General features: G+C 33.7%; 1 protein-coding gene across 10 annotated transcripts in view; it reads left to right on the forward strand.

The window, feature by feature from the left end:
- LOC138321782 (cytoplasmic dynein 2 intermediate chain 1-like) overlaps positions 1 to 22301 on the forward strand; it is a 43148-nt gene extending 20847 nt beyond the window's left edge. For all 10 annotated transcript variants that reach the window (XM_069265740.1, XM_069265745.1, XM_069265744.1 and 7 more), the window contains 19 exons: positions 1998 to 2102; positions 2752 to 3027; positions 5459 to 5570; positions 6047 to 6147; positions 6829 to 6949; positions 7474 to 7550; positions 7801 to 7877; positions 8273 to 8348; positions 9074 to 9182; positions 9824 to 9896; positions 10587 to 10612; positions 10912 to 10976; positions 11479 to 11597; positions 12313 to 12467; positions 12729 to 12787; positions 14954 to 14999; positions 15390 to 15573; positions 15948 to 16011; positions 16362 to 22301. In XM_069265740.1, the coding sequence (XP_069121841.1) occupies positions 1998 to 2102; positions 2752 to 3027; positions 5459 to 5570; positions 6047 to 6147; positions 6829 to 6949; positions 7474 to 7550; positions 7801 to 7877; positions 8273 to 8348; positions 9074 to 9182; positions 9824 to 9896; positions 10587 to 10612; positions 10912 to 10976; positions 11479 to 11597; positions 12313 to 12467; positions 12729 to 12787; positions 14954 to 14999; positions 15390 to 15573; positions 15948 to 16011; positions 16362 to 16472 (1956 nt within the window). In that variant the 3' untranslated portion in view covers positions 16473 to 22301. The remainder of the gene's footprint in view (positions 1 to 1997; positions 2103 to 2751; positions 3028 to 5458; positions 5571 to 6046; positions 6148 to 6828; positions 6950 to 7473; positions 7551 to 7800; positions 7878 to 8272; positions 8349 to 9073; positions 9183 to 9823; positions 9897 to 10586; positions 10613 to 10911; positions 10977 to 11478; positions 11598 to 12312; positions 12468 to 12728; positions 12788 to 14953; positions 15000 to 15389; positions 15574 to 15947; positions 16012 to 16361) is intronic.
- The last annotated feature ends 4089 nt before the right edge of the window (positions 22302 to 26390 follow it).

Below are 26390 nucleotides of genomic sequence, written 5' to 3' on the forward strand. Positions count from 1 at the left end.
GTGAAATCGCCATGCAGTGAAAAAGTTTTTTAATCATGCTTTTGAATAGAATATATCAAATGTCATTTATTATATTTCATAGTAAAACTTATCAGCTTTTAATGTAAAATTCCACTACACGCTGGATACTTGAACTTTCCGACCACCAAAATTAAATACATTTGTTTTGATCAATATCACTCATTCACTGCAAATCATGAAATTCACTATGAAATATCATGTAGGTAGCTTGATAATCTTGAACACTGACTTAGTCATTGAGACAAAGCATTGTAATATATGGAGCCATGGAGTCAATAAACCAGTAACTAACTAAAAAGGGGCTATACAGTTATAGAAGAAGTGAGTCATAAAGTTATGGGAGACGGTTCTCTTTGTGCTAACAAAATTTAATGACAATATTACAACAGAAGTATCCAATATGTTTATGTCCTTTTTGCTTCCCCCAACCTTGATATGAAAATTCTTCTTAAGAACTTATCAGTGAAGAACACACTATCCCTCCCCACTCCCACACCTACCTTCTCCCTATTTCTGAAATCCTTTGCCAATTCCCACCATCAGTACCTCATTTAGAAGTTTTTGTTTGACATGTCCTATCATTTTTTCAAATTTAAAGCTAGAATTTGGCACCTTGTGCATATTGTCACCCACGGTTCCATTTTTAGAAGATTTTGTTTGACGTATCCTATTATTTTTTTCAAATCTTAAGCTTGCAATTCTAACACGGCCACTCAAAGTGGATATTGTCTCTAAGAAATTCAATTTCAATTTCAACAATATTTTAATGACATTATATACATCAAAAGGAGCACTAAGAAATCAATTCATTTCAAAGATTTTGCTAATATAAGGAAATGAATACACATCAGACTTTCTTTCTGACGCCACAGTCTTAAAGATAAGTATCCACATATTTGCACTCATTTTTTTTTTATTTCCGTAACATATTTTTTTGTATTTGTTTTACTGGGCTGTATAAGTAATTTGATTTGTGATAATATATGTAGTTTAAAAAGGAACTTGAAAACTGAGTGCAAATATGTGAAAATTTTTATTGATACTCCATGTGGAGTTGACAGTTTATGGTAATTCTTGATTTAAGGAACGGGAATGTTTTTTGGACCAAACTGTTGTGACTACATGTTTTCGGTGAATGTATTCTAAGCATGCATGATTAATATGGGTATTGGTGTTGTATGGAGGTTGTGGAAATAAAAGATTTAAATCTTTAATGTATATATTTATAGAATTTTATGTGTACATGTATGAAGACTTTGGTGTAATATTTGACTGATACATACATATGTAAATATATAAAACTTATTTCATTAAATATCAAAGAAACACAATTTAACAAAGCATGACAATTTATTGACTCGTGCCCTATCTGGGCTTCAAACTCACGATCTACGGCACCTAATCGCCTAGCCAAACATACCTGCGCCTTCTACCACTGTGCCACATCCACATCCCCCTATACAATCGCCTAGCTGGCTAGTCGATTGGGTTCCGTAGATCGTGAGTTCAAGGCACAGATAGGGCACGAGTCAATAAATTGTCATGCTTTGTTAAATTGTGTTTCTTTGATATTTAAACTTATTTTATTATGATACAGTCAGTATCATAGATTTGAATGATCATGTTTATTGAGTATTTTTCACAATGCTTCAAGCGCAAATGTTTGTATAGGTATTTGAACAGAAAATATGTATACTTGGGCATGTACAGTAGCTAATATACAGATACATATACTGAGCATTTCATTATACAATCATAATGATATGTTTATTTTTGGTAACATTCTTTATTTTTTTTATGAATATTTGTTTCTGCTTAATATTTAAATTACAGTCATTGTGGATAATTATTCCTTAAAAAATGTTTTTGATTTCAGAAATATATCTTCTTCTCAATAATAAAGTAGATCTACATTCAAATGATTAATGTATTTTTGTAAACAAAAGTGAAATTTATGTTTTATTCATTGTGTACAGGATAATGAAATGAATGACCTATTGAGTGCCCTTGACAAAGAGAATGAGCGTCTGTTAGAAGATTCTCGAGCTAAAAGTAGCCGTCCGAGAAATAGATATGAGGATGTAAGTAATAATTAATATGCATTTGTAGATAATTGATATTAATTTGTGGCCTTATTTTATTAAATTGATTCTACTATTTCATGATGCTCCACCACCGACAAAAAGTCATTTTTCTGTATCAAAAACAGGAGCAGACAAATTATTATTTTTCTTCAGTTACAAAAGTGACTTACTTTACATCATTACCACCATTGAAAAGTTTGAGTTTCTTATTTTAATTCAATGGAACTATATGAAAATAAGTTCTGGTTGTGCAAAAAGCAAAATGAATTATTTCATATGCACCACAATTATGCATCAGTTATTGTATAAATGATAGGTATCATTTATGCTCTATCGGCGATGGAGCATCTTTGAGGTATTGTACGATGGACCTATAAGATAAATGATCTGGATGCCTAAAAGCTATAATATCGAAAGCTCCCATATCCAGACAGAAATGTCAGAGGATTTGCTTGTTGTTTCTAAACGGAATCTGACTGTCCTGAAAATTTATAATCTTTCTGGTTATGGATCTATTTAACAAGTCTGTTGAAATTTTAAGAATGTGACTTTTAAGTGAAGTTTTAAGTAATTCAGAGCTAGATTGTTCAGTTTTCTGAGTTGATGTTAACGAAGATTATTCCCTGTTTTTTAATATTTTTTTTAGCAAAGAGAAGATGACAGATACAACCAAAGAAATGATGATAGAGACGATAGCGAAGATGATCAGCCTAAAATGTCCCGATCAAAGACACTTATTAATTTCATGGGAGCTAAGAAGCGTGCAATGACGAGCCATGCAGGAGCGATAATCGGCAAGCGTGCCCAGGACCTGTTACAGATGGTTGAACTCGACACCGCGGAGTATGACCTGTTTGATATGCCACCAGTCAAAGAGTATGACCTCTACATCAGGAGTTTTGGACGCTCGGACACAACCCAGGTAAATAGTCATGGACGCTCTAATATGATAAGAAGACATTTTTCCTGGCAACTAGAGTAATCTAATACAGTGTACTACCTGTAAGGGTAGACCAGCAACTGCCTCAAAATTACTTTGAAACCTTTCACGGTATGTACATGTAATCGCTATTTAATCATGATGCAATTGTTAGTTTTTGCTGAGACTTTAAAAGATTCAAAAGTTGCATCAGGTAATGGTTGCTATAGTAACCAGGTCACTATACACAGATTTTCTGAAATAACTTTGTTTGGATGAATTTTGTACAAAATTTGTCAACTGTTGTAACATATGAATGTCTATTATTTGAGACATCAAATAACTTCAATAATGGTTACCATGGAAACAAAATGGATGAACATTTGCTTTCGTTGATATGGTCTCAGATAAGAGGTAGCTGGGGAATAAGGTTTTAGCTATTGGCTTACAGTTCTAGCTATGATATAGGGTTTGTTTTAGGCTTTGACTGTATACAGCTTTTCGTGAAAAGTTATTTTTTTGAAAATAATCAAATTCTCGTGGAATCATCCATCAAAATAGTTTATTTATCTGTATTCTTAATTAGATGCAGTAAACCAATAATTATAAGAGGTATTCCTTACCATTAATTAGCAGCTTTCTCTTTCTACAATGGAGGTGACTATATTCTGTCAATGATATTGTTCAAAATGTTTTATTTTATTCACAAGCAAAAAACTTGCAGTTATGTTAAAACTCAGTATTGTTATTTAGACACCATTTCTATAAAAACTTTCCTGACAGTTCACAAAATTGTTGTATGAAAATTATACTGTGATTATGGTATGTTTGAAATATAAAAAAAGGGCATCAGATCTGTTACATTAAATATTTGAAAATCATGGTTTATGGACACTTTTTGCTGGATTTATTTTTACATGAATGCTGATTTTATCATAATGATGGTTAATGATTACAAAGTTCATTTTTCTGTTACAAAAATACACACCAGATATTGTTGTATATAACGTCACTTGATATCAACTTATCATATGATGGTTAATGTCACATTTTTCTGTACAAAAAATTGTTGTGTATATGTCACTTATAAATTTGTACATTAATATATATCAACTTCAACACTTTTATATCCATATATCCATCACACTCACAAAAATGTTAATGTCATTCAATATCATCAAATATTATGTCCAATATATAAATTGTTATTCATATATGTAATTTTAAATCAATTTTGGGGTCGCAGTGGCGAGTGGTTCAGGTATTCTGACATATTACCACTATAGCTCTCCACCTCTTGGGTTCGTGTTCGATTCCCACATGGGTCCTGCAATGTAAGGTCACTATAACCTTGACCTTAACCATGATTCATCAAAGATTTGGTGATAAAATTTGAGGGATACTTAACAAACAAACCATTGGTTAATAAGATCAGACATGTATTTTGTTCACATATCTTTGACTAGTTGCTAGAGAATTGATCTATTTGCTTTTTCCCTGTTGCTTGATATAGTTACGTTACCTGTATAGTATACTGTTATGTCGTCCTTCAGGTAAGCCAGCTGTTGCCTCCAACTTATCAATACTATCATTAGATCATTACAATATGCATTGTAGTATTGTATCCAGTAGGCTTATGACATTATAAATCAATTTCTCATGTAAAAGGTTGTAAAACATGAAAATAAAAAGCATCTTTTTGTGTAAATCAACACCGAGGTGCATATAAATAAGTTAAACTGTGCAACAGGCAGTGCATGTGGTGATGAGAAATTTGCTGCTAACTGCGCAATATAGAGAAAATTTTCATAATAATACAAACCAAAGACTGGACATGCATATGGGATAAAATTCATATTGGAGATTGCATTATATACAACAATATACAGCTGAAATATTAAATGAAATTTAAGAAATAAAATGAAATGAATTAAAAGAAAACAAGAATCCAAGAATATGTAATATTCAATTGGAGAAATTTTTATTGGGTATGTACAGTGTAACTTATCTCAACGGAATGTCACTGGGACCAGAATATTTGGTCGGTATAGGCAGGTTTCCAGATTACAAAGGTTTTTATTACTGTAAAATAAAAAGGAAAATGTCTAACAATTACAAAAGAATACACAGTTATTCAGACTAGACAAGGGTCGGTTTTGAAAAGTTATACTGTTACATGAGTAGTGTTCTCTCTAGTTCCGCTATGCCCTGATGAGTCCTGTCCTGATTTCTTATAGAACCAACTTCAGGGCATTAATATATCTGACAGACATGTCTTGTTTAGAGATTAAAGTGAAATCTGAAATGAGAACATTTAACTTCTAAAAGCATATTCCCAGTTTTAAATTAAGTAAAACATTATAATGTATTTACTTGGAATTGTCTGTAAATAGAACATTCTAGATAATGTACGATCTATTTGACCTTTACACAGGCCTATGTCCAGACCAACGATGACGATATTGACCGAGAAATCCAGACAGATGAGATCGATGTACGTCAGAAATGGACCCAGCATCCTGCTGAAGATTCTATTGGCTGCGGAAGTATGTGTTTTCTGCTGTTCTCATGTTTAATGAGATTAATTAGATTTAGGGGGGAAATGATACATATAAACAGCCAGACATTTCAGAGGAACTACTTATTTCATCAATCATTTCAACGAAGTTAAGGTGGGGGGGAGAGTGTTATTCTGGAATTGGTTTGTCTGTCCGTCTGTCTGTAGAAAGAACTTTGTCCAGCGAACTCCTCCTAAACTACTTGACAGATTTTGATAAAATTTGGTACACAGAACCCTGACATAAAGGAGAGTTACTGTATAGGGTTCTGTAATTTTCCCTATTAATGGAGTTATTACTTAAGTTGTCCACTCTGGCGACAGTTCTAGTTTGTTCTGTATTTAGGTCGCTGGATAGTGAGATAACCCACTAGATTAACAAGGTTACACTGTAGACATATTTTTTGATAGTTTTGTGTTAATGCATGAAAGACTTTTCAACACATAATTACATTGTTGTTTTAGGAGGTGACGGTGCCAAAGACATAGAAGAGGAGGAACAGTCTCACGGGAACAAACAGTTAGATCTGGGACGCCTCAGTAAATTTGTACAGAAGGCTGGACAGGTACAACCTTTGACCTCAGGTTGATTCCGGTTATCTTTGACCTCAGGGTGATTTCGGTTACCTTTGACCTCAGGTTGATTCGGGTTACCTTTGACCTCAGAGTGATTCCGGTTAATTTTGACCTCATTGTGATTCTGGTTACCTTTGACCTCAATGTGATTCTGGTTACCTTTGACCTTAGGGTAATTCTCATTACCTTTGACCTCAGGGTGATTCCGGTTACCTTTGACCTCAGAGTGATTCTGGTTACCTTTGACCTCAGAGTGATTCTGATTTTATTCTTAATGATATGACCATTTGTTATGGAATGCAAGGTTTTTTAAGATCTTTTTCTGCCATTAATGGGCACAAAAATGATAGTTTTACAGTTAACTCCAGGAAATTTGCTTCACAAAATTACAAATTTCTTTCTCGAAATGCATGAAATCCCGTCCCAATTTAGTGAGAAAAATACCTGAAATGTAAAAATGAAATTTTGCAAAATATTTCTGTCATCCCCATCGATAACTTCAATAATTTGAGTCAATAATTTGATTGGCCAGTTTGAAAGGTCACCAGGACGTGACCCCTAAGTAGATGATGTGAGATCCTTAATGAAACAAAGTGAGAAGATAGATCTGTATTTTAATCAGGTTAGATAGATCTGGTTTTGTTCAATTAATTTTATAACATACTGTACAGGTGATCTCCATTTTGCTTGATGAAGAAAAAGACATGACCAAAGCCGATACGAGCGAGAACAAATCCAACGTGGGTGTAAGTGAAGGGTATACACAGCTGGGTCGACTTTCCATACTAAAAGGTACGTATATTGGTTCTGTGGTATTGAAATGTGACTACAATAAAAGGACCACCTCTATATAAGGATACCTCTTTATAAATACCACCTCTATAAAGACAGCCTTTCTAAAGACCATATGTCTATAAAGACCACTTCTCTATAATGACCACCTTTATATAGAGACAACCTCTTTATAAAGACCACTTCTATGTGAAGACCACCTTTATATATGACCACTTCTTTATAAAGACCACCTCTCTATGAATACCACCTCTCTATAAAGACCATTTCTCTATAAAGACCACTTTTCTATAAACCACATCTATACAAAGACCACATCTATATAAAGACCACCTTAAATGACCACCTGCTTAATAACACTATTAAGAGTGCTAATGGTCAATTTCAACACCATTTGACTTGTGTATAAAGACCATGTGACTATTACAACCTTTTGTTTTCTTTGTACTTACAGCCAATATTGACTTTCTGTGATGTTTACTGTGTATGAAGTAGTCACAAAAATTACAAATTTTATTTTGTAGGTCGCTGTGTCCTATATTCACAATTTTCACCATCTCAACCAAACATGTTGATCACAGCTTACAGCAAGCCAGCTCAGGTTGGTATTCCTCTCGTTGAATTTTTTATACTCATCAAGTTGAAAGATTTCTCATTGTTAAATTAATACTTTAAAATTGAAACAAAGGATTAATATACATAGTGTCTTTATTCATGATGTTGCTAATTGCATTGTAGTATGTTATTACTAATTTTTGATTAATTACTAATTGATAATTTAGAACAAATAGATAAGGTCTAGAAATATCACGATAAATTGAACTATGATTCCCATTTTGATTGTTTTCTAGGAAGATGATGCGAACTCTATCACAAAGAAGGGAATAGTATGTGTCTGGAACACCGACGACCCGTCCTACCCACAAAGGTGAGCGGTACACACTAATTGTACACCTTCACTAAAGGGAGACAATTACAGAACATTTCTGTTTACTACCATTATCATAGAATTACAAACAATGAGAGTTTAGTTTGACAGATTAAGGCAACAAATTTACAAAAACATTCACAGTAAAAGCAGTCACAGCAATCACCTCTGTATAAAGACCACCTGCTCAAAAAGACCATTTTCTTGAGGTTCCAACTGGTTGACCTGTGTATAAAGACAATTTAGCTATATGGAGACCTCTTTCTCTTTGTTCCTTTGGTGGTCTTTATATATACAGGTTTGACTGAAGCTTGTTTCACTCTGATGCTTAATTGTGTACGCCTTGTATTGGCGAAGATGTACATATATATATACTTGTTTTGATGTGATTTCAGAATTTTAGCATGTGAGTCCCAGCCGACATGTTGCTGTTTTAGTCCTAACAAGACGTCTCTGGCATTTGCTGGCATGGTCAGTATCTCTGATCAGTTTAACCTATGATACCTAGTAATGAGCTTTGTTTTTATAAAAAAAAATCATAATTCTGATAAGTCATTTAAGATATAATCTAGAATATCAAAGTAAGGTTATGTAACTAAAATTACAGTACTTGATGTTTTATACTCTCTCTCAATACATAGTTTCATGATAACAAAACTACGGTATTTGGGTAGAGTATGATTTACCATTGGTTACTCCCATGTTCCGGTGATTGTGTCATCATATTTTAACATGATTTTGTGATGTCGAATAACAAATTTGGGGGCTAAACGGTAAATTGTATTTTGACCAATGATTGTAAATGAAGGAATGTTTCAATAATATTTAGCTGTTATTGATAAATGATAACCATATTTCATGTAATGAAGGCATATTCATGTAATTTAGGCCAATCATGTAACGGTAATGTTATCTAGGCCATTGTCATGTAATGAAGGCCATTCATATTCAATGAAGGCCATTCATATTCATGTAATGAAGGCCATTCATATTGAAGGCCATTCATATTCATGTAATGAAGGTCAATAATGTTTTAGGCTGTAATCTTGCATTCATTATGTATCTAGGCCATGATCATGTAATCTAGGCTAGGCTTATATCATTCAGGCCATTCATATCATGTAATCTAGGCCATTCACATAATCTATGCATTAGTCATGTAGTCTAGACCATTGATTTAGACATTTGTATACCAGGTTGATGGGTCTATATGTGTGTGGGATTTACGAGAACAGTCCTCGATGCACCAGGCTATATCCTACGATGACCGAGAACATGTCCTCCGGTATCCTACATTTAATACAGGTATGGCACAATCGATACTGAGCAGAACAAATATTATATTCATAATTTACTTGAAATTCAAAATTAAAAATCTCTGTATTATATACATGTATACTGTATAATTGCATCCTTGATAATCCAGGGGTTACTAACACTGTCGTTATATCCACCCATGGAATATGTTATAGAAAAGCTGAGCACACATAGCCTTCAGTTTGGCTATGACATATATTCCAGGGATGATTAATGACAGTGATAGTAACCACTGAAATATTGAGGAATGTATATCTATAATTTCTTCACCTCAAATGAAGCAATATGATTCTACTAATGATTTTGTTTGTCTGGGTCTTAATCTCCAAACTGTATTTTGATATCCACTGTATTGACAAATCTTAGAGCATGTAGTGTCTTTAGGTAACTGTAAACTAGTTAAAGAACAAATTAATGTCAATTAACTCATTTACCCCTGAAGACACATTTAGACTCTCCTTAATCAAGGACTAGAACAGTTCATTATAAAATTGCGGGGGTAAATGAGTTAATTTCAAAATTCATTCAACCTTGTCTGGGCCATCACTTTCAAACTGTTAACAATATAGTGATGAAAGTTTTACAGTACATCTTAAGACATTGTTGAGTGTAATGTTTTTATTCTACAGCTGCTGTGATGGATGCCGATAACCATCATAGCCCTGTGACAACACTCAACCCTGTGTCCAGTTACACCATACAGTAAGTTCTTAATTACTGCTTAATTACATAATTCTACATAAAGATAATCTTCAAACACAAGACAAATGATTTATTGATAAGGAAAGAAAAAAAATGTTGTGATTCAAAATTTTGTCTGAAAATATTACATATTGTGCTGATTGAATAACGCAATTATTCTGAATAAACAAATTTCATGATTATGCTAATTTGTAAAAGAAAAAAAAACCAATTACTGTTTGTGCTAAATTTTGATTTTACAAAATACATATGTTTGCATTAAAGTGAATAGTCGGGCAAAGAAAACCAGTCTAAATGCGTTCATTGGCCTTCCAAAAGTTCTCACATATTAATACGACGGCCAAGTTCTGCTTAGTTTCCTAGTTCTGACCATTAAGTAAAGAAAAGTTGAAAGCATTGAAAGCGAGGCTGCGTGGAAATGTAACCACGGACATAGTGAGCCGGGATGACGTTTTAGAATTCCCAAACTTTAAATCAATTTCTTCGTACGCAGGCAGATTTTGACGAGAGATTTTATTTTTCCATTTCATAAGAAATTATACTGGATACATTCACACCATTTTTACCGACTTTAGCCATCCTTGCCCGACTGTTCACTTTAATGATTATGAACAGGAGGATTTTCGTAACAAATCTTTTGTTTCAAGTTAAAAGTCATCTTAATCCAGCCTATCCCTGTATTTATTCCAGTTCTGCTGATTCAGGGAGAAGTGAAGGTAAATAATGATTTTCTTCTCCTACTCAGTTTTGTGAGGTGAAAATATGGAGTAAAATACTTTTAATTTGCATAGGTTACAGACTGCAAAAGATAATAGGAAAAAAAAGTTCTATTTGCAGGAAAAAGAACCATCTCAAAATAATTCAATACTCTATCATGGTACCAATATCATTGTATTAATTTAACTCGTTCACCCCTGAAGATACATGTAGACTCTTCTAAATCAAAGACCAGGCCAGTCCATTATGAAATTTCAGGGATGAATCAGTTAAAAGAGCTTCTGTGTCTTTGTTACAGATACTGGTAAAGGACTGTCATTCCAGTTGATATCTTGTGAGGACCAGGGTATTCTTAACTTCTGGGTAAGATAAAATATTTAAGACTTTATCAAAAAGTTACTTAATTCTATTTCATAATATTTATCATTATATACCATATTTGACCCAATAAAGCTCATGAGGTGCTAAACAAATTGAAACAAATAATGGGGTGCTTATTAGAACCAAATTTGGACTAACCCTTCATTAAATGATTAAAGCACAAATTAAGCTATAAATCAATTTGTAAAGGAAATCAATAAAGAAACCTACAGAGTTTTCATATTTTCAGTCTGCATTTGATTCTAAAAAAGGCGGAGGGACACTTTCAGGGATGTGAGCGCTTATTAGGTCGAAAATGGTATAGATCATGAAAATATACATCATTGAATCACAGAATTGTGTTTAAACTAAAAGTCATTATGATCTTATCTCCAGTAGATTCATGAAAAATGACATTTTATCTTAATTTTATGCTAATTAGATCATGAATATGCGTTAGAAATTATTATACAAACTTACTTGCACATATCTGCTCTTTTCCCAGGTTGTAGCCGAGATCGCCTCCCCTGATATGGCAGGGTCAGAAACAGATCTTGGACTCTCACCAGGAGGAAAAATAAAACTCATAAAAAGTTCAGCTATAGTCTTACAACATCCACCAAGGTATATATCTGTAATCTGAAAATTGTCATAGTTTTTTTTTTACGCAGATCAAAATTTTCACAATTTGGACCAAAAACAAGGAAATAAGATTTTAGTGCTATAGACAAGTGTTTGTGCTCACTGCAAGCTCTCAGAAATAGAGATAATATTCATAAACCCTTGGATTTTAGATTTGAATCATTGCTGATGAAATTGGACTAGCTCACGAACCATGTGATACCTGATAATGTTTTTGTGGGACTAGTATCTCTAGTGATGATTGAACGTTACTATTTGTAACCTTCCTGGTGAAAGGACGTTTATGCGGATATTATCTTTTGACATCATTCAATCACTACAAGAAACAATAGTCCCACACAAACGTTATCTGATATCACCTGGTATTTATACCCATTAAGTGGATATGTAGGAGAGAATATGGAATTGAATACCTCTGTCCTAAATTCAGCATTTCATTCAGTTGCAGTACATACTCACTTAAATGTAATGCACAATTACAAAAGTCAAAAATACAGTTAAATAATATACCGTACTCTGTATATAAAAATTAAACTAAAATATTCAATATATCACCTAAGAATATGTCTGTATATACATGCATATAATACTTTCCCATGACATGGGGAGTGTTTACGAGATCATTTCACTATATCAGTCAATTGTGTAAGCAGGATTCTTCCTTCGTAGCCAAAGATTTCTCCGTCTTTTATTACAGGTATAAGAGAATAGGGGCCAGTTTACGAGCCACAGAGGTGCAGCTAGCCCCGTCTGACCCCAACCATTACTACGTAGGGACAGACTCGGGCTATATACTTCATGGACTTCGGTTTGGTAACCGAGCCTTTCCCTCATCATACTCTACGGGCAGTGGTGAGTTCATAGATTCATTTTCTTAGTGCATAGTTTCGTTTTCATAAATCATAGATTAATTTTTAACGATTCATAGATTTATTTTTGTTATTCATAGATTTGTTTCATAGTTCATAGATTCAATTTCATAATTCATAGATTCATTTTCATAGTTCATAGATTCATTTTCATAAATCATAGATTCATTTTCGTAGTTCATAAAAATTTATTGTGCAGAAATATGCTGGAACAGTTCATTATGGATTATATCTTGTGTTACAGATGCCCCGATGGACATAACAAGTATTGATTTTTCTCCCTTTGGACATCCCTGTTTCCTGGTAAGTCCATCCTGATGTTGATATTAGGTCTAAAGTTAGTCCAAACATTCAAACATAATCACTTTAAGTTCCATTATTAGCCTTATCAGGGTTAAAAGTTTTCTTATTTAATTTATTACTCAAGTTTGCACACTACTGGATATATGACATCCCTTTATTCTGTAACATTTTTGAGACCACCCCTTTCTCTGTAAAATACCTTTGAGACCATCCCTTATTTTGTAAAATTAATTTTGGGATCACCCCCTTTCCTCTATAAAATGGCCTTTGAGACAATCCCCTTTCCCCTATAAAATGACCTTTGAGACCAACCCCTTATTTTGTAAAATTCCTTATGAGACCACTCCTACTCTGTAAAATGACCTTTGAGACCACCCCCTTTATCTGTAAAATGACCTTTGAGATCACCCCCTACTCAATCTCCCCCAGGGTTCATTGCGGTCCCCACATTCACATATGATGTCACAGTGATTGTTTTTGAAACGGTGGACGTCGTATGCAAATTATGACTTTTTACCTACAAGTAAATCTAGTGTATCTGCAAAAGAATCCATTATTGTTTGGTTTGATATTGAATATATATGTCAGAACCCACAGTTGTTTACAGGAAAATGATACATATGGCACCTTACAATATGTATTTGAGAATTTAGTATGTGTCTGAAATACGTTTTTCAAAAATTTTGCTTGGCCATTTACATAGGTGATATTGTGGGAACCGCAATGCAACCTGGGAGAGATTGCCTCCTACTCTGTAAATTTACTTTTGAGACCAACCGCTTACTCTGTAAAATGACCTTTAAGACGATCCCCTTTTTCTGTAAAATGGCCTTTTAGACATCCTCCTTTTTTCTGTAAAATGATCTTTGAGATCACCCCTTTCGTTTATAGAATGGCTTTTAGACCACCCCCTTATTCTGTAAAATGACCTTTGAGACCATCCTTTTTCCTCTATAAATTGGCCTTTTAGACCACCCCCTTTCCTCTAAAAATGACTTTGAGACCACCCCTTACCTCTGTAACAGGACTTTGTGATCACCTCTCATTTCTGTGATATGTTCTTGAGACCACACTGCTTACCTCTGTAACACACTTTTTAATAGTTTTTTAGTCAGTTACTGACCCCCTGTAAAGGAATAGATTTACAGGAGGCTAAGGTGAAGCCTACCCTATTTTTTGTCAAGAATCTCTAATTTGATATACATTAGGTTCTAAACAATCTAGCTCCGGATTACTTTAACAATTGTAAGTTGTCATCCGAAAACAAGGACAACAAGATCATCAACACAGAATGTGTTTTAATTGCTATCTTTTAAAGATGCTCCACCACTGACAAATGGTATTTTTTCACTATCAAAAACAGGAGCAGACGATTTAGTATTTTTCTTCAGTTACAAAAGTTACTTACTTTCCACCATTACCACCATTGAAAAGTTTGAGCTTCTAATTTTACTTCAAGTTAAAAATATGAAAAATAATTAATTGCATCCCGAAAAAATTCCGTGTCACTATATCCTATATGGAAGGAAGTACTGATTGCGCATGCACCAAAGGCAAAATAAATTATTTTATATTATTTTTTGTGTTAATTAGACATATATATACATGATCAAACACCAATTATTGTTCAACTGATGAATATCATTTATGCTTTGTTGACGGTGGATCATCTTTAAAACAAATATATTCAAGAGATCTTTTACGTACCAAGGTCCTTACATCTGGAATAGTTTATCATCTTACATACAAAACTGCAAATGTCTTCTGTCTTTTAAAAAATGTGCTAAACAATATTTTATGTTGTAACATGCTAGGACAATATGTAATTATTATTTTTTTATTTTCTAAACATACATAAGTGATTTAACGATTATGGTGCTTGGTCAAACATTGCGATAGCTCAGTTGACGTGGCTAGAGTTGATATGACCAACACTGAAGCTGAGCTATCGCCATGATTGATCGGGCTACATGTGACGCTGAAACACTGTGATATCTCCTGTATTTTTCTTTTTCAACAACATCCAGTTTTATTACTTGTTTTATCATTATTGTTTTATAATTGTTATTTTTTTATATAATATATTATGTTTTTTCTGTTATCATGATTACTGTTATTGTAAAAAAATAATTGGTGATGTTACTAGTTATCACTGTATAATTACAGGCTAGCTGTAGCGACGGATCTGTCCACCTGTATAATATAAAACAAGGTAAGTACTGGTACCTGAAGTATGAAGGGAGCAACTATGATATAATTTTTATTGGGAAATAGCACTCGCCTATCTGAGGAACACTCTTGGTTCTTTCCTCTAGTCAAGATACACCATAGTCTATAAAAGTGGTAGTTTCTGACTTTATGTTCTTGCTTAGTGCTCTTAAAAGGGATCGAGAGCGATGACTGTGTCATATGATTTGACCAGATGGGGTGTGTTGTCCAGTGTCTCTTGGGTGGTTTGCTTCTGTAAGATAGCACTATAAGATTACTTGATAAATGTGGCAAATATTTGTTATATCTGAATCTGTGTTTACTTGAAGTTGATCGATTCTATTACGACTTAAATGATGAATTTGTGATTTGATCTTTTATTTTGTTCTTGCAGAGAAGCCAATCATGACATGGTCGTCGAAGATCTGGGATACACAGACGCTGAAATGCGTCAAATGGTCAAGGAGTCGACCATGCGTATTTTACGTACTGGATGACCACGCCCGACTCTTCACCTTTGATATCCTGGAGGGTGACTCAATGCCAGCTAAGATAGATACGCTATCGTCCCAGGACAGGTAGGTTTTAATTATCATACCCATTTATGCAAGAAAGCAAAGCTTTGAAAATTTTCTTGGTAACAAAAGAGTTCTCAAATTGTTTTAGTTCATTTTCAAAGAGAAATAGGAGTTGTAATTATTATAGTAATAAATTGTAGTGGTATAAGTAAAGACAATCATTTTACAAGAGAAAATGTAGGATTTTGATAATTGGAAGAGACCCGATAGTTTCCGATTGAACTCTTGTTAGTAAGTGTTATCAGAGGTGAGCTTTAATGTTCTCAAACAGCTTTTGTTATTCATTGAATTCATTCTCTCATTATTTGCATTCTGTTAAATTGTACATCATAACGACAAAGTATCATCACAGTTCATGAATTTATCTTTTTCAGAATTGTACACCTTCAGTTCACTGCTGACACCAAAGGTTCAACACAAGTTAGATTCCCACAAATGGTAAGTTGGAACAAATGAACTTCTCAGAGTTATATGCATACGAAAATTATAAAGATTTCATTGTTTGCTTTGAATTCTCATCAAAGCCTCAACACACGTCTTTTGAGAATCATATTAATGTTTAAAGACATTGATATAATATAAAAAATAAATGTTTTCAAACGCTTACTATAAATCGACTTATATTTAAGGCAACTTCATGCCAAACATTTTCTATGGTGATTTAATTCCACGATTTAGACTTGTGTCTACGGTAACTAATTGCATGTAAAAGTAAATTGGTTTACGGTGTAAACAATGCGTTTTGAAATTAAAAAAATTATTAACATATTTAATGATTTATATTTCAGCTTGTAAGTCATGAATCTGGACAGACAGAAATCCACACAGTAGCAAAGGAGTACAGGGAACAACAGACACTGGAGAGTGATTTCTTACCTAGCTATCTCAAACGATTCTGATGTCACACACTACAGACTATAGATTTTATTTTGCCAATGAATTGTAGAGAATTGAGTGGAGGAATTGAATTTTCTGATATAAATTTCTCGCAGATCTGATCAAAATCATTTTTTCTCAAGACAACAAGACAATTAAGAGTGGAAGAATTCAACTTTCTGATGACATCTTGCAAGTCTTGTCAAAATCATTTCAAAATTGCTACAACCTGTAAATTCTTCTCAACAAGAGTGGAAACTGAACACCTAAACTTATTCACCCTAAAGACACATTTAGGCTCTTCTTAATCAAAGGCTAGACCAGTCCATTACAAAATTTTAGGAGCGAATAAGTTAAAACTGTTTGAAATCATAGAAAGCTGGATTAATTTGTAAAGAAGTACACATATTATCAAAACTTTTGTTTAGAACACATTTTTAATCAAGGTTTTACTTGCAAATAATTTTCTTAAATACATGTCTGTCGTTGTAGAAAAGGATATATAATTCAGCCATCCAAAATCGATATGCTTATAAGGCGAGGTCTCCATTAAATTGATAGAAGAAATCTAGTTATCTGAAATAATTTATAACTTTGAATTTTGGTAAAAGAAGTTAAAATATAGAAAGTACATGTTTAAGCTTGTGAGCTTGAAATTCTTTTATCAAAGAATACAATATCTTAATTGTGTGTGATCCAGTCATGGAAATGTTTCAAAGAGCAATAAAATTGTCTGTTGTTGTGCTTTTAAAAAAGAGACAAATATTAGATTGAAAATTGTATAATTTTCATTGTATAATTTTCATACATATGGTACTAAATGTGAGATGTGGAACTCTTTCAACAAGCATGACAGATTATAATGCTTTGATCACGTGAACAAATTTTGTACATGTATACCGTAACATGGTGACTTAATTTTGGTCAATAATCATTACATGTGATTCAGATCATATCAGTGCTTTAAAAAATGTTTATTTATTAAGATTTATATTTTGTTAGAATTGGGCATGTGATTTCATCTCGCCTAGCGTTTTTGTCATAGTCCGTCCACATGCACCGTCAACAAGTGTTCATTGGAACTAATATATCTGTGATACGATTATTTATTTATGGTTGTACATATCATATTGTATAATAATATCCAAAATCACATATTAGATATCGTTCATTTATCATCTAGTCTCCAATAAAAGAACCAAGTTTCAATGATACTGTAATAATAATACGTGTACCATATTTCAACCAACATACATAGTGATCCTTAAAACATGAAAGGAATGAATTAAAACCAAGATACTGTAATTCACCAGCAATAAGCGCCCTCCCCTTTTCATCAAGTCTTTTAGAGCTGGGGTCAAATCCGGCAACAAGCCCCCTCCCTATATTCCGACTGCTGAAAATCTAACTTGTCAGGTATAAAAAAAAACTACATTCAGTGATAAGTTCCTTGACTTTGAAATTCCATCATTTATTTTGAGAGTATTTAAGCGGGAGAATTACTTGCTGGTAGAATATGGTACATGTGATAATGTCGGTGTGAAATTAAAGCGTGGTTTTAGAGAGTCACATAGGTTTATTAAGTTGAATATGGTAATGTTAGTTAGACATTTGTGTTTTCTTGTGTTTCATAATATTTTTGCATTTGTGATTTCCTTGTGATTATGTTATTTTTATAATGAAATAATGTTGATTATGATTCATTTCTAAGTTTGACATTATTCCAATATCAAACTTTTACATCTAGAATCTCTTATATTATTCTCTGGTCACATCGCCCCTATACATGTTTAAATACGATTGTAGCATAGCTAGCAATAATTAGGATGAAATCCTGATATATTTTCAGATTTGATTACATCAAAATACATACAATTACCCCCCAGTAGTCTTCAAGTTCATTTGATGAAATTTGTGGAATGTAATTAATTCTCACCTTAGAATCACAATGATGCCACACAATGATGTGTTTTACTTTAAGTCTGTTGTTTGTTTCCAGTTTCTTTTTAACAGTAGCTAAATACTTTATACATAATATAGCAAAGACTTGCATAGAAGAATATCGGACTATCCTCTTCTTGTACACCAGCTAAGGAACTCATATTTGAATTTGTTTCCCCAGGGGAGATAACTTAGACGTGTAGGATGTCTGAGGGTCTAAATTCATCCAGCTGGTGTAGTGAATATCCTCCTGTTGAAATACCTGGTATATCACAATAATGATTCACACTATTTTCATAAAAGTAGATATAAAAAAACATTCTATACATAATTGTGTAAGTTGATTTCATTTTTAGAAAGCTATATATACACATAGGAAACAAAAGAATGGGTGATTTTTCTCTTGAAGTTCTTAGATGCAAGAAATTTCATCTTTTGCCCATCTGTTACAATATACAGCTACAGAGCAAGTTAAGTTTGTTTGTCATGTCATTTTTAGAAACTCAAAATGATTTCTTAGAATAGTCTGATCTACCAGAGTTACTTCCCCTCGTTTCACTACATCAGTAAGACTTAGAAGAGATAAGCAACATCTATTATGCCCATTATATAACAGTCAGGGTAGTTGGTTTTATAGTTACTTACATATCATTAAATTTATTTGTTTGAAATTTATTTCACAGTTTACATCTGTCATCTAGGTATTTGTGTCTTTGGATATTACAGAGTTATCTGTCCTTTCTTGTTAGTTGGTATTGATTGTGAATTGGTTATTTAAAGAACAAATTTAACTCATTTTCTCAGAAACGTTCAAATATGATGTCACGCTCTCAAAAGCTGAAGTCAAAAATCAAGGGGAGATAACTCTGTAATTTGCAAATACAGAATTGGTACAATATGTAACTAGATGTGTTGATTTAAACTGTTTGATGCTGTGATAGCAGATAGATTTGAAAGTAGGAAATGAGAAAGGAATGCTTAAAGAAAATTTGTCCTCAAATTGATTGAGAATGGATTATTTTTATTTACATTTTTATTGACGTTTGTCGGTGCAAAATGTTTGTTGTTTCAGAATGTGAGAGCTTGTAAGATATAATGAACTGTAAACATCTGATTTATGAAAAATATAATGAACCATCAAAAATTTTATCGTAATTTGTTTATTTGTTAACACAAGAAAAGTCACAACATTACTTTTCTGCACCAATATTTGTTCATCTTTCCCTCCCTTTGGACATCCCTGTTTCCTGACATTAGGTCTAAAGTTGTCGTTACCTAAATAATCCAAACATTTTATAATCACTTTAAGCTCATTCTTCGGGGTTTAAAGTTTTTTTTATTTAATTTATTACTCAAGTTTGCACACTACTGGATAAATGACATATCCCAACTACTCTAACATTTTTTGAGACCACTTACTCTGTAAAATGATGTTGAAACCATCTCCTTTCCTCTATAAAATGACTTTGGCTGCCTTCGACTGGCAACTCTCAGGTCGATAGGATTATTACTCGGGCAGTCGAATGCGCAGGGTTCTTACCCGAGTATGTTTAAAATTGATTTTATATGGACGGTGAAGGTAGTTTTCAGAGGCCTCGTATTTGGAGAGTTTGATCAGAGTTAAAATGGTAGAACGAGGCTGTCCATTTTCATTTATCCGGAACAACCTTTGAAGTTACTATAATATCGCTGACCTGCAGTTTTTGATACAAGCTTATGAGGGCTTTGTCAAGGCTCAATTGAAATAAAATCAAATCATCAGATCCGGCTTTAGTTCACAAATGAACAACTAGAGGTTCAACCACTCAAACTGTATAAGAGAAAACGGACTTACTCTTGGAGTAAAGCATTCGGCTGACAGAGTTTCATATTTCTATGAATAGTCTTATTAATACTTGAGAATTGCCAGTCCAAGGCAGCCTTTGAGACCATCCCTTAATTTGTAAAATGACTTTGAGACGACCCCCAAACTCCATAAAATGACTTTGAGACCAACCCCTTACTCAATAAAATGGCCTGTAAGACCACCCCCTTACTCTGTAAAATGACCTTTGAGATTGTCCCTTTTTCTCTATCTAATAGCTTTGAGATTTTCCCCTTACCCTGTAAAATGACCTTTGAGATCACCCCTTACTCTGTAAAATGACTTTTGAAACTACCCCCTTACCCTGTAAAATGAATTTTGAGTTAACCCCCTTACTCTGCAAAATTGCTTTTGAGACCATCCCCATACTCTGTAAAATTGCTTTAGAGATCACCCCTTACTCTGGCAAATGACCTTTGAGATTGTCCTTTTTTTACTTTAAGATGTCTTTGAGATCACCCCCTTTCCCTGTAAATGAACTTTGAGACTACCCCCTTACTCTGTAAAATGACTTTAAGAAAACCCCTTTACTTTTCAATATTGCTTTTGAGACCCTCCCCTGCAAAATTGCTTTTGAGATCATCCCTTGTAAAACTGCTTTTGAGACCACCCCATTAACTGTTAAATGATCTTTGAGACCACCCCCTTATCTTGTAAAATTGCTTTTGAGATCACCATATTCTCTGTGCAATTGCTTTTGAGATTACCCCCGATCATTGTAAAAATGACCTTAGAAATCACCCCATTACAGTGTAAAATGACTTTTGAGACCAACCCCTTCTAAAACAGGACTTTTTGATCACCTCTCATTTCTTCTTCTTCTTCTTCTTATAAAGAACACAATTCCATCGATGCCAATGATTATATTGTGCGGATTGACAGAGGCGTGATTGTGGGGGAAAAAAAGAGTAAAAAGTCATAAAAGTAGATATAAAAAAAACATTCTATACATAATTGTGTAAGTTGATTTCATTTTTAGAAAGCTATATATACACGCAGGAAACAAAAGAATGGGTGATTTTTCTCTTGAGGTTCTTAGATGCAAGCTGTATTCATGCGATTTCATCTTTTTGCCCATCTGTTACAATATACAGCTACAGAGCAAGTTAAGTTTGTTTGTCATGTCATTTTTAGAAACTCCAAATCATTTCTTAGAATAGTCTGATCTACCAGAGTTACTTCCCCTCGTTTCACTATCAGTAAGACTAAGAAGAGATTAGCAACATCTATTATGCCCATTATATTACAGTCAGGGTAGCTGGTTTTATAGTTACTTACATATCATTGAATTTATTTGTTTGAAATTTATTTCACAGTTTACATCTGTCTTAAAGGCCCACTACCGTTCTGAAACGGCTTTAAATTTTTAAAATGGGAATGTAAAACAAGATCGATAATTTTGTAGAGCCGCAAAAATTATTAACTTACCGTTAATACTATATTTATCATCACCTTCTGAACGATTTGATTAAAATAAATAAAATGTTTATTTTCATAACGCGGGTCATATTATGTTTCCCGCCGTCGTCCTAAATACCGGGCGGAGTAGTTGACTATCACTGCGCCAGACGGCAAAACAGCGAATTGACTCTCCACTGTTTTCATATATTACGCAGGAAATCTTGCATATGTTTGGTGTCGTAACCTTATTTTAGGTCATCGGTACGCATTTTCTGATGTTATTAATGTTTTTTTAAGAAACCTTATATTTTGCTCCGGAAAGGTAATGGGCCTTTAAGTCATTTAGGTATTTATGTCTGGATATTACAGAGTTATCTTTCCTTTCTTGTTAGTTGGTATTGATTGTGAATTGGTTATTTTAAGAACAAATTTAATTCATTTTCTCAGAAACGTTCAAATATGATGTCACGCTCTCAAAAGCTGAAGTCAAAAATCAAGGGGAGATAACTCTGTAATTTGCAAATACAGAATTGGTACAATGTAACTAGATGTGTTGATTTAAACTGTTTGATGCTGTGATAGCAGATAGATTTGAAAGTAGGAAATGAGAAAGGAATGCTTAAAGAAAATTTGTCCTCAAATTGATTGAGAATGGATTATTTTTATTTACATTTTTATTGACGTTTGTCGGTGCAAAATGTTTGTTGTTTCAGAATGTGAGAGCTTGTAAGATATAATGAACTGTAAACATCTTATTTATGAAAAATATAATGAACCATCAAAAATTTTATCGTAATTTGTTTATTTGTTTACACAAGAAAAGTCACATTACTTTTCTGCACCAATATTTGTTCATCTTTCCCCCCCCCCACCCTATTTCTATAAATAATCTTATTAATACTTGAGAATTGCCAGTCCAAGGCAGCCTTTGAGACCATCCCTTAATTTGTAAAATGACTTTGAGACGACCCCCAAACTCCATAAAATGACTTTGAGACCAACCCCTTACTCAATAAAATGGCCTGTAAGACCACCCCCTTACTATGTAAAATGACCTTTGAGATTGTCCCTTTTTCTCTATCTAATAGCTTTGAGATTTTCCCCTTACCCTGTAAAATGACCTTTGAGATCACCTCCTTACTCTGTAAAATGACTTTTGAAACTACCCCCTTACCCTGTAAAATGAATTTTGAGATAACCCCCTTACTCTGCAAAATTGCTTTTGAGACCATCCCCATACTCTGTAAAATTGCTTTAGAGATCACCCCCTTACTCTGGCAAATGACCTTTGAGATTGTCCTTTTTTTACTTTAAGATGTCTTTGAGATCACCCCCTTTCCCTGTAAATGAACTTTGAGACTACCCCCTTACTCTGTAAAATGACTTTAAGAAAACCCCTTTACTTTTCAATATTGCTTTTGAGACCCTCCCCTGCAAAATTGCTTTTGAGATCATCCCTTGTAAAACTGCTTTTGAGACCACCCCATTAACTGTTAAATGATCTTTGAGACCACCCCCTTATCTTGTAAAATTGCTTTTGAGATCACCATATTCTCTGTGCAATTGCTTTTGAGATTACCCCCGATCATTGTAAAAATGACCTTAGAAATCACCCCATTACAGTGTAAAATGACTTGAGACCACCCCCTTCTAAAACAGAACTTTTTGATCACCCCTCATTTCTTCTTCTTATAAAGAACACAATTCCATCGATGCCAATGATTATATTGTGCGGATTGACAGAGGCGTGATTGTGGGGGAAAAAAAGAGTAAAAAGTCATAAAAGTAGATATAAAAAAACATTCTATACATAATTGTGTAAGTTGATTTCATTTTTAGAAAGCTATATATACACGCAGGAAACAAAAAGAATGGGTGATTTTTCTCTTGAGGTTCTTAGATGCAAGCTGTATTCATGCGATTTCATCTTTTTGCCCATCTGTTACAATATACAGCTACAGAGCAAGTTAAGTTTGTTTGTCATGTCATTTTTAGAAACTCCAAATCATTTCTTAGAATAGTCTGATCTACCAGAGTTACTTCCCCTCGTTTCACTATCAGTAAGACTAAGAAGAGATTAGCAACATCTATTATGCCCATTATATTACAGTCAGGGTAGCTGGTTTTATAGTTACTTACATATCATTGAATTTATTTGTTTGAAATTTATTTCACAGTTTACATCTGTCTTAAAGGCCCACTACCGTTCTGAAACGGCTTTAAATTTTTAAAATGGGAATGTAAAACAAGATCGATAATTTTGTAGAGCCGCAAAAATTATTAACTTACCGTTAATACTATATTTATCATCACCTTCTGAACGATTTGATTAAAATAAATAAAATGTTTATTTTCATAACGCGGGTCATATTATGTTTCCCGCCGTCGTCCTAATTACCGCGCGGTAGTTGACTATCACTGCGCCAGACGGCAAAACAGCGAATTGACTCTCCACTGTTTTCATATATTACGCAGGAAATCTTGCATATGTTTGGTGTCGTAACCTTATTTTAGGTCATCGGTACGCATTTTCTGATGTTATTAATGTTTTTTTAAGAAACCTTTATATTTTGCTCCGGAAAGGTAATGGGCCTTTAAGTCATTTAGGTATTTATGTCTGGATATTACAGAGTTATCTTTCCTTTCTTGTTAGTTGGTATTGATTGTGAATTGATTATTTTAAGAACAAATTTAATTCATTTTCTCAGAAACGTTCAAATATGATGTCACGCTCTCAAAAGCTGAAGTCAAAAATCAAGAGGAGATAACTCTGTAATTTGCAAATACAGAATTGGTACAATATGTAACTAGATGTGTTGATTTAAACTGTTTGATGCTGTGATAGCAGATAGATTTGAAAGTAGGAAATGAGAAAGGAATGCTTAAAGAAAATTTGTCCTCAAATTGATTGAGAATGGATTATTTTTATTTACATTTTTATTGACGTTTGTCGGTGCAAAATGTTTGTTGTTTCAGAATGTGAGAGCTTGTAAGATATAATGAACTGTGAACATCTGATTTATGAAAAATATAATGAACCATCAAAAATTTTATTGTAATTTGTTTATTTGTTTACACAAGAAAAGTCACAGCATTACTCTTCTGCACCAATATTTGTTCATCTTTCCCCCCCCCCACCCTATTTCTATAAATAATCTTATTAATACTTGAGAATTGCCAGTCCAAGGCAGCCTTTGAGACCATCCCTTAATTTGTAAAATGACTTTGAGACGACCCCCAAACTCCATAAAATGACTTTGAGACCAACCCCTTACTCAATAAAATGGCCTGTAAGACCACCCCCTTACTATGTAAAATGACCTTTGAGATTGTCCCTTTTTCTCTATCTAATAGCTTTGAGATTTTCCCCTTACCCTGTAAAATGACCTTTGAGATCACCTCCTTACTCTGTAAAATGACTTTTGAAACTACCCCCTTACCCTGTAAAATGAATTTTGAGATAACCCCCTTACTCTGCAAAATTGCTTTTGAGACCATCCCCATACTCTGTAAAATTGCTTTAGAGATCACCCCCTTACTCTGGCAAATGACCTTTGAGATTGTCCTTTTTTACTATAAAATGTCTTTGAGATCACCCCCTTTCCCTGTAAATGAACTTTGAGACTACCCCTTACTCTGTAAAATGACTTTAAGAACACCCCTTTACTTTTCAATATTGCTTTTGAGACCTTCCCCTGCAAAATTGCTTTTGAGATCATCCCTTGTAAAACTGCTTTTGAGACCACCCCATTAACTGTAAAATGATCTTTGAGACCACCCCCTTATCCTGTAAAATTGCTTATGAGATTACTCTATTCTCTGTGCAATTGCTTTTGAGATTACCCCCGATCATTGTAAAAATGACCTTAGAAATCACCCCATTACAGTGTAAAATGACTTGAGACCACCCCCTTCTAAAACAGAACTTTTTGATCACCCCTCATTTCTTCTTCTTATAAAGAACACAATTCCATCGATGCCAATGATTATATTGTGCGGATTGACAGAGGCGTGATTGTGGGGGAAAAAAAGAGTGAAGTTATTTACAGTGATCGTGAAGGTGCATGTTATTTTTTATATTTTTTTTTATTTCTGTAACATATTTTTGAGATCACCCCCTTTCACCTATAAAATGACATTGAGACATCCCCCTTACCTCTGTAACAGGACTTTTTGAGACCACCTCTCATTTCTGCAACATATTTTTGAGATCATCCCGCTTAACTCTGTAACATGACTTTGAGACCTACCCCTTCATTCAACATGTTACCTCTTCGGGATCCTTGTCTTTATTGTGCCTTGGACAGAAATATTCCAAAATGATTTGCAGAGACCCGTCACGTGGTGATCGACCCCCTTACACTTCATAGGGTGGTCTCGCATACCCCAGACTTTCGCCACTGAACAAGATTTCACCTCACCTAGCGTTTTTGTCATAGTCCTTCCAAATTCACCATCAACATGTGTCATAATGAAATATTGTTGATTATGATTAACTTCTATATTTGACATTATTTCAATATCAAACTTTTCCATCTAGAATCTCTTCTATTGTTCTCTGGTCACATAGCCCCTATACATGTATATGATTGAAGTATAGCTAGCAATAAATTAGGATGTAATCCTGATATATTTTCAGATTATTGATTTCATTAAAATCCATGTTTAATTACCCCCAGTAGTTTTCAAGTTCATTTGATGTTGAAATGTGATTATTTCTTGCTTTAAAATCACA

This window comes from Argopecten irradians, chromosome 4 (genome assembly GCF_041381155.1).
Source record: "Argopecten irradians isolate NY chromosome 4, Ai_NY, whole genome shotgun sequence".
NCBI lineage: Eukaryota > Metazoa > Mollusca > Bivalvia > Pectinida > Pectinidae > Argopecten > Argopecten irradians.